Genomic DNA, 13,738 nt, shown 5'->3' with positions numbered 1-13,738 from the left:
CACCCCCTTCCAGGGTGCCCAATGTGATTTCTGCCACCACATTTCCCAAAGCCACCCCATGGAGCCACTTCCAGGATTTGTTCCCACATTGCTTTAACCCACTCTTTGCTTTTAATGTCTTCTCCAGAGCCTGGAGCACAACAGTGGCTCAGGGCCAGGAAGGGAAAAGTCTGGAATGGTGGGGACCAGGCCAGAGCAATCACCACCACAGCAAAGCTTCAAGGGCTTTTTCTGCCTTGGGATTGAATTTTGGGAAAGACTTTCCACTGGTGTAAGCTGGTGGCTGAATGCAGCCTGCAGAGCCAGGTTTACATTGGCTGGGGTTCCAGCTTTTCTTTGTGTTCATACAAGAGTCAACAAGACCAGCAAATACCTCCAAGCTCCTGGGAGTACAAAACCACTCAAGGCTGTACCAAGGAGTTTCCTAAACTGAACTGGGAAATCGCTGACATGGGATTGTGAAGGTGTAAACACATATTTTTCCTTTAAACTCTGCTTAATGCCAAAGCATGATAAAGTTTTTCCTCTGCTTAGGACATGGAGAACTAATACACCTCAGAAATGAAAAACAGGACCTTTTGCTCTGCGCAGCAAAATCCAAGGGATTGGAGTCAGCCAGGCTGAGCACTTTGGGGGGAATTTGTGCTGGAAAATGGGAGGGCAGCTGTGCCATGAGCACAGGGGTCTGGGGCTGATGTGAGCAGAGCAAGAAACTCCCCCTGGCTTTGTCCAGCAGCTGCTCCATGGCCATGGAATACCCAACATGGAGCAAAGAATCATTCCCAGGCTTGATTTTCCCAGAGGGGCACTGGAATGGTTTAAAACTCAATTCCAGACACACTGAGGGAGCAGGCAACACCAGCAACTTTCCATGAGAAAACACCTGGAATTCTCAAAATGAATGGTCTTGTATGGAGCAGGGAAACTCCATAACTGCTTCAGAAAGGAAAGTCACAACATAAACTGAATTTGTATTGCAAAATGTGTCTTGCAATATTTTCTCCTGGCAATGTATTTTTACAGATTGGGTTGTAGCCTCACTGGAAGAACCCCAGGAAGTGGCTCCCTCTGGGAAGAGGCAGGCACCCTTATCTTGGTATCAAGTGCAAGATGATTGATCTGCAGGCTCCAGAAATAGCCACAAAGCCGGGAACGGAAGAACAGAACCAAATGTGAGTGGGAAGGGAAATTCAGATTAGATTCTGGAAGACAATGTGAGCCTGAACCAAGAAGGAACTCGCCGTGGGGAGGTGCAGCTAAAAAACATTTGTCTCATGGATAGTTGGACATTCTTCACTGTCAGGCCAAAGCTGCAGGAAAGAAAAAAAAATTCCTTTGATTTCTTACTTCATTCTACAGCCTGGGAAAGGGCTTGGACACAACGTGGGCCAGCCAGCAGAGCAGACAAAAATCAACTGCTGTATCCACAGCCTCAATTCCCAAGGTGCAGAATGGGAAAGCTTCTCTTTCCCTCTGCATGGATAAAGAAATAACGAAGATGGCAGAGGTGGCCCAGAATCAGGGATTCTGCCAGAAATCCCTGACAGACTGAAGTGCCCCCAGGATCCTCCTCTCTCCTGTCACACTGCAGAGCAGCTGCTCATTTTGGACACAACTCCCTCTGTCAGTCAACAGCTGGGTTGGAAAGAAGGTTCCCTGAGAAGCAGCTCTGTGTGTCCCATAAAAATCCCCTGCAAGCAGCCACGTGCATTTGTCTGCCCTTTCTGAAGCCACCTGAGCTGAGATAATAATTGATAAGATATTTGCTTTTAATTATGTCAGGCCAATGAAGTGATTTCTCAAAAGACAACCTGGGAAAAGCAGAACTGTCAGGTGGATTGGGACCAACACCAGGTAACAGCTCTGGTGACCCAGACCAGCAGAATTAGAGGGAACAACTTGAACTGCAGCTGCCACTCAAGGACCATTTCTCAGAATTATTTTTTATTCTTGCTTCTTTTGGACAAATACATCACCAGCAATGGAATGTCTGGAGTCAGAGAACTCAGAACTTGGTTGTCCCTCTGATATTTCCCATCATAACCAGATGGAAGGATGGAATTCCAGAATACACTATTTTAAAAAAATTATATTAAAGAAATATAAATGCTACATCCTTAACTAATTCTTGCAAAGTAATTACTTTGAAGTTTTCCACATTTGGGGTAGGGACAAATTGAAATAATAAGCAGGTAATACTTTGTTCAATATTTATAACGTAATTATACCTTCCAGACTTTACTTTGTGGGGGGATGAGTAAGGAAATAAGCAATTAGCAGTGAAAAGGAAAAGGCACTTGTGATAACTGATTTGAAGGACAGGAAAAATGTTTACCATTAAGAGGGGTAATGATATTTCAATCAACAGGCTAAATATAAAAGAGCACTAAGAAAAATGAACTAGGCAAACCAGAAAGATCACCAGGGCTGGAAAAGTAAATACACAGAATTTCTATATTTAGGGAGCTGACATTTTTGCTCCTGAACAGATGGCACAAGCTGCTGCTGCTTCAAAGATGTTGCTGGTGGCACTTTGCTCAGGAGACCTGTGCCCACAGGCCTGGGCATCCCACAGCAGCTTCAGGGGACAAACAGATTTCAAAAAGGCATTTTAAAAAGGTGAAACATCAGCTTGCTGTCCCTTCAAGTGAGTTTTGATGCTGATTTCCAGAGCAGCTGAGCAGGTGAAGGGTGGCAGAAGCTCAAACACGAGGAGCCAGGGCCAGCCTGTGCCCCTGCAGCTTTGGGGCACGCCCTGTGCCCCATTCCCTGCTGCCCTGCCCTGGCAATGCCACCCCCCTGGCAGCCCTTCCCCTGCATTCCACACCCCCACAGAACGAACCTCTGACACCACCAGGGCTCTGGGACACTCAGACTTTCCAGAGAGGGCTCCAGAGCATTCCGGGGCCACGCGAAGGGCACCTCCGCACCCACAGCTGCCTCAGAGAACACCCCAGACACCACCTCTGCCTGTCCCACTGCCACTGCCACCTCTGCCAGCCCCACTGCCACCCCTGCCACCCCTGCCTGTCCCACTGCCACTGCCACCCCTGCCAGCCCCACTGCCACCCCTGCCAGCCCCACTGCCACTGCCACCCCTGCCCTGTCCCACTGCCACCCCTGCCTGTCCCACTGCCACCCCTGCCCTGTCCCACTGCCACCCCTGCCTGTCCCACTGCCACCCCTGCCAGCCCCACTGCCACCCCTGCCAGCCCCACTGCCACCCCTGCCAGCCCCACTGCCACCCCTGCCCTGTCCCACTGCCACCCCTGCCTGTCCCAGTCTTTCTCCAGGCCCACAGCTGGCCCCAGCACACCAGATGCCAGCAGAAATACCCTGTGGAGCTCTGTCACCTCCACTCCCACAGAGAAGGACTCAGGAGGTTCTCCAAAAGCTCTGCCCTTCCCTTCATCACTTTCTCAGTGGTCAGCACCAGAATATTTGGGGAAACAGGCAAGGATCTCTGGGTTGAGCAGGTATGGGATGCACCAGCCCCATGGTAACTCTTTTTTAGCAGAGAATTGCTCCAATCTACACAAGTGATGTTTTCAACCCTTCTCTTCCTAAATTTGGTCACTTTACCAATTAAAGCCTTGAGCATTCTTATCCAGGCAAAAGCTCACACACTTTTTTTTATAACACTCTCTCATTCTTGACCTCAACATCTTCCAGAATCAGTGAATTCCATGGCCCAATTATTCATTGTATGAAAATAATCTTTGCATTTCTTTGGCAACTTTTAGCTTAGCTCAGTGTCTCTCTCCCCATGCTACACAACCCAGAAAAAGGATCTCTGTGCTCTCTGTGGCACTGTTATTTATTTCTCCTCCTCTTGTCCTCATCTCTTTTTCCAGGTAACAATGCCAGTCCTCTCAATCTTTTGCCACAAACTCCTTTTCCCAAGCCTGGGACTGTCCCATGCAGGACACAGGGCCAGGTGTTCAGGCTGCTGCTAAAGAATTTAGGACAAAGTTTTCCTAAACTAAAACAGCTTGAAGGAGCTGAGGAGCAATAAATCCTTAAGCAGGTACTTCCTGCACTGTCTAGGATGGCAGGAATGGGACAGGAGCAAAGCCCAGCTCCAGGACAGTCCCTTCACATCCTTGTGCCCAAGTGAAAGCTCCACCCTTTCTACCCTCCTAAAGCTGAGCACAGCCTTCCCCTCTCTTCCCACTTTCTCAACTCCCACCTTGGCTTCCCTCTCCAAACAGGTATTCCCTGAATTTTTAGCCCATTTCACCCAATTTTCCAACGAAGGGATCCTTCTCAAAGCATTTCACTTTCCTGCCAAAACCCTGAAAATGTTTCTCCTCTCTTCCCCTGAGACCAAACACACATCTGAGAGCTGCAGAGCTCCCAGAGGAGTGAAATAAACCTTAAATAAATCTTAAATAAACCTTACCCCTCCTCGGAACTTCATCTCTGCCTCCTGCCAGCTCCCGCTGCCCTCGCAGAGCCTTCGCTTACGCTGCTGCAAAAAGCAGCACTCTCAGGACAAGTTCTCTCCTCTGTCAGCTGCCTTATTTTTTTAATTTTTTTTTTTTTCATGGCATTTTCAGTGCAGTCAGAACTCCCTCCCTCCCACCAGCTCCTACTGGAGCATCTGGAGAGGGCGTTTTCCAAGGAGAACTCCCCTCCCAGCAGGAGCAGCCCAGCAGAGGCAGTCCCAGGGAAATCAGCTGCGCTCTGCCTGTGGAGTTCCCGCTGCCCAAGGACAGGAAAAACGGAAAGAAAAGTAATCCCAGGCACTGGAAAAGCTGGGGCTGAGCCCAGCACACAAAGCACAGCCATCAGACAGGAAAGAGGAGCTCTGGGACAGGGGGTTATTGTCCTGGAGCAGCACTGAGGACAGGGCTGCCCCAGCTCACCCCAAACACAGCAAACCCACAGTCCCAGCCCTGGAGCTGGGAATCACCCCCTCAGAGAATCACAGGCCACAAGGAGTCCAGGTTTGGATGCACTTTCCCTTCACAAGCATTTACAGTCACAGCACGGTTTGGGTTGGAAGGGACCTTAAATTTCACTTATTTCCAACACCACCAAGCCTCGTCCAACCTGGCTCAGCAGGATTTTATTCCAGATTCCTTAGGAACCATCCAGCACCAAAACACCCATTTTATCTGGAAGTTGTGAGGTCCTTATTACAAAATAACCTGCACTACCAAGGAAGAGCCTTCCAGAGGACACAGTGAAGGCACTGCTGCCCTCAGTCCCCAGCCCTTGCAAACACAAGTTGCACATTTTGCTGTCTCTGAGCTCATCAGTTTTCTCACACAGAATTATTTATGATCACAGCTACACCAAGAGGGTGAAAACCCCACCTCATTTCCCACCCACCTCCTGAGATAAGGATATTCTGACAAAAATACTGCACAGCCTTCACTAGCATTAGGGGTAAGTGAAAGAACAAGAGGCAGTGGACACAAGGTGGAAGAAGGGAAATTCCAATGAGTTCTTGAGAAATTTTTTTCCCAGTGAGTGTTGTCAAATACTGGAACAGGGGTCCCAAAAAGTTATGAAACTCTATCCCTGGAGATATTTAAAACTCAACCAGACAATGCCTGAGTGACTCAATCTAAATTGGTCCTGCCCAGAAGTGAGGTTGGACCAGAGATCTCCACAAGTTCTTTCCAATCTAAAATCATCCTATGATTTTATTTATTATTTTGTTCCTCAATGGACTAAGCTGTGGATCCATCCTAAAAGGAGTTACAGATAGTGCAAATAAAGCTGAGAGAGAGGATGGCATCCCTCAGGTGTTCCAGGCAATTCATACTGTGAGCTGACAAGCAGATTCTCTAATCATTGAACATGCAGAGCCATGGAATGATTCCCAAGCTCAGCTGCTGATGTTTCATGACTGGCACTATCTGCACTCAGCACTGCTTAAAGGGTTTTTTGTTTGCTTTGTTTTTTCCCCTTCTTATCAAAATGCATCCTCCACAAATTCTGCTACGGGAAGGGTAAGGTCAAGCTCTGAGGTAAAAAGATTTGGAGCAAAAAGCTAAAAAGCTTCATCCTGCTCAGAGAGGAGGCTATTTAAAAGCAAACACAAGCAGCAGATGTTGTCAGTGGTTGGGTGCAGCACTCCCCTCTAATTAGCTCTGCCCCAGGCAGAGATCCCAGAGATCCTGGCTGTGGTGGATGTCACAGGCAGAATGTGCCAAGGATTTGGGATGGAGCTTGGCTGCTGGGAGCACTGCAGTGCCACAGCCCCTCTGCCCTCTCAGCCTCCATTTTGAACATTATTTGTGGTTCTTGCACAACTCTGTTTGGCAGGACTTTCATTCACTTCTTATCTCATCTGGGTGAATTTTTAACGGCAGCAGCTTCAGGATGTGGCTCGGAGGAGGGTTCAGCTTTGGGCTGCCACTGAAGGAAGTGGACACTGCTCCAAGCCCCTCTCCTGTGCACAGGTGAGATCAGAGGTGATAAAAACTCCATTTCCCAGACTGAACCACATCAGCTATTAGTGAAACACAGCAGTGAGCCCTGAGCCAGGAGTTTTCCAAGCATAATTAAAGCTGTGGCCTGGCAGCTCTAACTCTTCAGGAGGAGAATGTCAGTGCTCCACCAGCACTCCTCAAACAAGTCTAATTGTCACCAAACAGATTCAGTTAAACTCCTGTTACAAATCTAAGTATTAGCAGAATTATCTTCACATAAACAACCTCACCTTTTCCCTCGTTTACACCTCCTAACACTTCTCAGATCACATCTCATCAAGGAAAATGCCACATAAGAGAAGAATATACAACAGCCCAGCACTTAGAAGTACATTTTCTACATATTTCCCTTGGTTTTTTTTTTATGCAGGAGAACCCTTTTATTTATTTATTCACTGAAAAGACCTTTCCTCAAAATGCTTTTTTTCTGTGGCCAAACTACTGCCCAACTTCTGCTGGTGAGGAAAACTCTCCTGCATGTGGGTTAGCCTAAATTAGGAGGGGGGAAAAAAAAGTTGGAAAGCAGAGATAATTTTACTTTATAAGATCTTGATCCCGGATTATGAAGGTGATAAAACCAGACTGTTCCTTTCCAGCAGCAGAGCCCAGCCCTTGTCTGTGATTTCTGCTGAGGATGGCTGGCAAGGTCTGGCTCACTCCAACAGGCAACTACAGGCCGAGGGATGAATCAAGTTTTCCAGGCCTCACCAGTTAGAAGTGACTCATTTAAACCCTGGATTAGAGCACTGGGATTGCTCTGCTCGTTGCAGATAAGCAGCTGATTCCCTGCATACAATTTCACATTCAAAGCAAGGGGACTGGAAACCTTTCCTGTCAGCCCTGCTCCAACAGGCTCGCTAAGCTACACCCGCAAGCGGTGGCTCTGCCGAAAAAATAAAGAGTTTGGTGCCATGAAAACACCACCAGTGTTCCCCTCTGCAGTGCAGATTCCACTGCAAAATATAAATCTGGAGGTGTGAGATACTGCCTTGGGTTTATGCTGTTCAAAAATCAACGTGGATCACATCCATGTTGTTCCAGAAGGTGTCAAGTTCGTCTATCAGTGAGTGAGTGCTTTCTGGATTTTTGTAATTTTCGTTGTTTCTGTCTTGCAAAAGTACTACAGAATAAGACACATTCCATAATTAGAAAGCACTTGGCAAAAATACCATGGGAAAGAAACCACCCTAAACAGGCCAGGAATTTGAGAGCCCTTCCTCTTGCAGGTCAGAGGAACGTCTTAATCAAAAAATAGAAATGTCTTTAACCTGTCACATGTGTCCTGCTGTCCAGATTATCCTGATCTAAAACTGATTAAAATACCTCACATTCCTAAAACACCCTATAGCAGAAGCTGAAGGTTCTGAGACCTTTGTCCCACTGCTTAGGAAAAACACCCTGTGTCCAACAGAGGATGAATCTCTGACTGCAGGATAAGCACAAATCAATGCTCTGCTAAAGAGCCAATGCTAAATATTGTAACAGGTTTGATAAAAAGGCAAAATCTCCTCCCTATATTATTAGATCTGCTAAGAACTGCTCTTTTCTACCCAGTTTTTGGATTAAAGCATCTCCTCTTCCCCTCTCAAGAGTGCTCCAAACAAGGAGTCATGAGCAGAGGTTTGAACACAGGGCATTGGCCCCTGGAGACACAACATTCCTGCTCAGTTATGAAACTGCACACCTAGAAAGGTTAAACCAAAAGCTCATTATACTCACTCAAAAGGTGCCTCAAGATGATCAAGGTTCCTTCACTTTACTGCAAACTTCATGACATCACAAGTTGACTGAATTCCCCGATTCTGTGTGAAGGTGTTTGCAGGGTTACAGACAAAACCTTCAAAATAGTGAGGTGTGGCCAAAAGGGTTCAAAAACCAGAAGACAAAGAATATTTAGATTATTATTTTGGATTCTAATTTATGCTTTGTAATGCCTAAAACTGTCAATACTGGTTTTGTTTGTTTCAAGAAAGCTTCGTCAGTGAGAACACCAAACTTCTTTTCTTCCCAAGCTCAGTCTTTCACAAATAAATTTAAAAAAAAAAGGAATATTGCAAAAAATGGAGATGCACACGTCACCTTGGATTCCTGCACTTTCTCTGCCAGTGCTGTCCCTGTTTTGATGCCCCTGGTGATGGATTAAAAGGCACATATGACAGGCTTGTATTTAGTTATGGCTCCCGCACACACACAATAATTCTGGGTCTATGACGTGAGCGAAAACAGAAACTGGGTTAATCTAACAAATTAAGATAAATTTTCCTTGTTGTTGCTTTCTGCTGAAGCAGTGAAACAGAAATGGCTGGCTGGCTTTGACAGTGGCCATCAGAACAAAGTCCCACTTTACAGTTACCAGATGCCCTTAATGTGATGCCAGTTTGTCTCATGCCTTTGGCTGCTCCCGCTCACGGCCCTGTCAGGGTTTCCCTGATTTTACAAACACACTCCAATCCCAACAGCAATTGCTGCACCGACTCCAACAACGAAGTTTAAACCCAGCAGTTAATTCCCTGTGATTGCTGTGACACAATCATTTGCAGCAGCTCCCCTGCAGTGGCTGTGGCAGGGCTGGGGTTTGGAGGGAGCTGGTAACACAAACAGCCTGACTCAGTTCAGCTGATGTGCATTCCTGCCGACTGACTTTCCAAACAGTCACTCCTAGTGGCAGAACCTACAGCTTCCTTTTAAGGGGAAAAAATGTTTTCACAGGAAAAATTAAGTGTTCAAAGCCTGTGCATATCTCTGTGCTTCCAGCGAGTCTCGCCTGTAAAAACACTTCTTGTTGCACGCAGAACAAAAACTTCTCCTTCCTTAATTTAAAGCTGTTCCTCTTTTTTAACACAGCCATTGGCTGTCTGCCCATCCCTGGCACTCTCAGGTGAAATATCCTAGCACACTGCTTTTCACTGAACACAGAGCTGGTTTTCCAAAGGAAGGACTCAATCTGAGTGAGGAAAACACGATGAAAAAGAACAGGGAATGTTTAGGCTGCAGACAAAACTTTACAGCTCACACTGCTGACTGACAGTTCCTATTCCTTCACATTTCTTTTCCTGCATTTCTGAAAAGAGGCTCAGTGTTAGAAAGGGCTTAAGGCTGGAAAGCAAATCACAACAAAAACTTCTTGTTCCATCCACACGAGATAAGGAAAGAGTGAGCACTGGTGCTTTGCCTGCAAGTTAGATGAAGGAAACAGGATTTCCCTCTGCTACTCCCTGAGCAAGATCCCAAGGAAATGTTTCTAATAATAGGAAATTACTATATAAGGCCAGATCAGCACTAAACTGTTTGCAGTCTGGAGGAGAAGGATGTACAGGAATCCTGAGGAGGCTGCTCACACATCAGGGCAAGGCAGCACACCCAGGGCTCCCCTCCACAGAGGGACAGAATTTAACCTGAGCTGAGCAGGGTCCTGTCCTACAGCCCAAAATAGCAACCAAATGGACAAATTAGAGATGCCCTGTCCTTCTGTAATGCCCTTGCTTTTCTCCATGGCAGGAAAAAGACAGACTAGACTTTGAAATCTATAAAATAACACTTGCAAAGCAAATCTGAGCACGTCACTGATTGGGAAAGGGCAGGAAAAGACACAGGCATGCCCTAAAACACAACATGGGCAGTGCTGATGCAGAGGGCAGGCTGAGAGCTCCCCTTCCTGGGCTGCAGATCCATGGAGCACCAATGCTTTATGGACTGACAGTTCTCTAACTCATCTTGCTTTAAACACCAAAGACACTGAGCACCATTTAAGTTCATTTTTCCAGCATTCCCACAAAATAGCAGGAATTAATGTTTCCTAGGCCAAGAGTTTCAGCAGCTCCAGGCAGCTGCACATCCCAGCAGAGCTGCCAGGGATGTGCATCCTTTCCACCATCCCTTCAGCAGACACCAAACCTGCAAGCCCAGTTCAAGGAGACATTTTCCTTCTTATACAAATGGAAGGGAGTTCCTACAACAATGCTCACAGAGGCCTCCTTTGGGGAAAGTGATAGAACTGGAAGGTTTCTCTGTGATTCCCATCAAGGGGGATCTTTCCATCTCTGCTTTTTTTATGGCTAAGTCCAGGAGCACCCAGTGCAGGGCAGATTGCTGAGCAAACACAGCCCCAGAGCTGCCACGGAAACGAGCACGATATAAATTGCTAGACAGATTTATCAGCCAGAGTTCTGTTGGGTTTTTTTTTCCCCTCCCTGACAGCAAGAGATGTTTGTGACAAAATGTACAAACAATTCTGTATCTGTAGCCCTGCCACATCCTATGTCTCTTCTCTGCAGAATGACACAACTTCCAGGGGAAAGCGAGGCCAAATCCCAGCCAATATTTTCCTGTCAGCTGGTGAGACCTCCTTGAGCTGCAGGGCTCAGTTTGCCACAACAAATTTAAAAAAAAAACCAAAAAAACCCCTTAAAAATAGAACATTAAAAAACCCCACAACCCAGGCCACCCTTGTGAAAGAGTCATTGATGAGAGATTGAAGTTTGACAGCAAAGCTCTCCCCACATCTCAGCATCAGGAGCTTCACAGTCCCCATGAAAACACAACTGAGATTCCCAATTATTCCCAATGCCCTCTGCTGTCCCACAGGGTTCCTCCAGTGCCACCAGGATCTCAGCAGCTGCCTGTACCTGGCCCTTGTCCCCACAACACCTGCCCAGGACAGGGTGTGCACTCAGAGCCTTCCAGGGCCTATTCTGGGCCAAGAGGATGTTTCATTTTGGGCTTTATCTTTAGGGACATCTGGATTTCTGAGGATTTTTAGACTGACCTTTAATTTTTGTCCTGTAAAATACCTCACATCCTTGACTGCACAGCAAGGGGAAAATGAGTGCAGGCAACAGGCAGGTTTTTCAGAGCTGGGAAATACAAGTGGTTATGACTCTGAGAGAAAAACAGCTACAAAAAAGCTCTAATTTTAAATGCTCTTATGCCTCTTTTCTCATGTAATACTTGCTCCATAACAATTATAAAGCAATTCAGCAAGATGGCCTCTGCTGGTGTGGTTTGTGGTCAGTGGTATCTGGAAGTTAAATTTGGAGAAAAACATTTTTGGGAAGGAGCTCCCTGTGGATTTAAATCAGTACAAAGCCTCAGCTGTCAGGCTGGACCCTAACACTGCTGTAGTCCCTGTTTATTTTTCATACCAGCTCCAAGGATGCAGGCACTAAGATGTTTGCTCAGTTTCAAAGTCAAGTCCAGGAGAAATAAGATATTTGTCTTGGCTCTAAAAAGTGAGAAGAATCACAGGTATGAGACAGGGAGACTGAAAGCAGAGTTCATCCACCCCATTAATGTTGGATTGACAGGATCCCAAGCCTCCCCTGTGCCCCCAATGATTGCAAAATTCTTCTCTAAATATGGGAATTATCTGTTTAGAACTGCCAGCACTAAAGCAGAAAGTTTAAGTTGCTTTATTTTCTTTAGTAGGTTAATTCTGAAACTTAAGGAAGACTACCTGAAAGACATCATTCTTAACTGTGCCAACACACATCATCTTACAGAAATCCAAATACCAAATTTATCTATTATATCAGACTGCTTTATAGGAAAGCACTTCACTTCACTGACCTCTCCTGTCCTTTTCTATTTTAAATTACAACTTTCACCAATATAGCTTTACATTAAAACAAACCACACCCAAAATCAGATCATTGGTACTGTGAAAAACAGTTTAAAAAGGAAATACCTCCCTCCAAAACAGCCAAATGAAATTGTTTCTTTTAAGGCAGCATGGAGCTTTTCCTTTCCATAAAGCTTGAATAAAGCTATCGTGGAATTCCTAATTTGTTTTCAAAACCATGAACTTTTCTGTTGTGTGGAGACTGCAGCACAGGTAATATCTAGATTTTATGAGTATAGTCAAGCTTCCAAAGTCAGAAAAATAAAGGTCAAATGACTAAAATTTTCCTCAAAAGCACAGAGAGAGAGGCTCACATATGGAACATATTTGCTTAAATTTGGATTTTTTAGAAAATAGTTTGTCCATGAGTGATACCCCAACAAAAAACTAACCCTACTCCTCTCTACTGTTACTGTAACAGCAAAATCCCTTTCTATGGATAGTTTATAGTAGGATAAAGATGTTTATATCAATGTAATATCTGGGATATTTTTATCATTTGTACCCAAAATATGGGGATATGTTGCTGTGAGCAACATTTTGTATTGGTACAATTGTATTTGCCATAGGTTTGTTCCATGGATTATCCACAGGTTCCCTAGGGAAAAAAGCCAAGTCAGCAACCTGCAAGTGTTGGGTGGTACCTGGGAGTAACAAATTCTTATTTTCCTTCTGGGGGTGACCCTGTAAAAAAATTCTGTAGCAAACTCCAAGTTCCCAAGTGGAGTTAAGTCCTGGGAGCACACTGAATGCTTTGGACATTCCAACAAGTGGAGCAGTTTTTTAATTTGATGATTTATAAGTGAAGAGTTTACAGGCACAATTTGTACTTCCACTTCTTTTTTTTTTTTTAACTTCTTTTTTTTTTTCCTTTTTCCTCTCTCCTCTGTTTCAAACTGACTTTGTTGGCCTAAGGCAGGCAGTTATTTTGGGGCAGCGAAAAGTTATAAATAAGTTCTAATAAAACTATCAGTGACACACATGAGACTGAACTTTTCAAACCCTTCTTTGTAAGGGAACAAAGAGCACTTTACACTGACTGTGATGCCACAAGCCCCCAAAGAAAAGTTTAAGGAGAGAGTTTCAACAGCTAGCTCATGAACCCAAAATAAGAAACATTGGATGAGCTGTAGAAATTCCAGATTGTGCTGAAAGGAAGGGGCTGAGCAGTTTGCAGAGGGAAGGAGCCAGAGGCTGGCAGAGAGCTGAGCACGTGGAAGATGATGCTGCAGCTGATGTCTGAGCTGCTTCCCTTTGCCCTGCCTGCCCTGCTCCTGCTGAAAAGGAGGGGAAAAGGCACCAGAGGAAGGGTATTGTGTGAGCTCATCTCCTCCTGCTGCTCTGCCTGCGCCCCAAGGAGCCCCCCCTGTGTCACTCATGGAGCATTTAATGCTTTGGTGAATCTTTTTTTGTCCCAAAATAGATTTAGCATCACTTAACATCCAGAGGGAATGATGAGCTGTCATTGTGATGGCAAAACACAGCCATCATTTCAGAAGGGTATCCCATGTCCACCTGCAGCAGCTTGCACTCAAATTCACAATATTCTCAATTCAGAATATTGCTTTCCAAAATTGAAAATTGTTTTCCAAGAATTTTAAAACTGACATTCCTATTGGATCAAAACCACCTTAAATCAAGATTTTTTTTTAATGTAAAAGAAGCAGTGATGACA

At 45.4% G+C, this 13,738-nt stretch overlaps 1 protein-coding gene across 5 annotated transcripts in view; it reads right to left on the bottom strand.

Moving 5' to 3' along the window:
* The window catches only part of MYO1C (myosin IC), a 50,401-nt gene that overhangs the window by 22,575 nt on the left and 14,088 nt on the right, over window positions 1-13,738 (bottom strand). The window contains exon 1 of one of the 5 annotated variants that reach the window (XM_077188587.1): window positions 4,403-4,512. The exons of the other annotated variants lie outside the window; for them this stretch is intronic. Within the exon in view, the coding sequence (XP_077044702.1) occupies window positions 4,403-4,420 (18 nt within the window). The 5' untranslated portion in view covers window positions 4,421-4,512. Of the gene's footprint in view, window positions 1-4,402; window positions 4,513-13,738 lie in introns of those variants that run through there. 5 annotated transcript variants of the gene reach the window in all.

The sequence above is a fragment of the Agelaius phoeniceus genome, chromosome 20, assembly GCF_051311805.1.
Source record: "Agelaius phoeniceus isolate bAgePho1 chromosome 20, bAgePho1.hap1, whole genome shotgun sequence".
In the NCBI taxonomy this organism is placed as follows: Eukaryota; Metazoa; Chordata; class Aves; order Passeriformes; family Icteridae; genus Agelaius; species Agelaius phoeniceus.
Note: the sequence above shows the minus strand (reverse complement) of the source record. Positions and strands in the feature narration are given on the sequence as shown.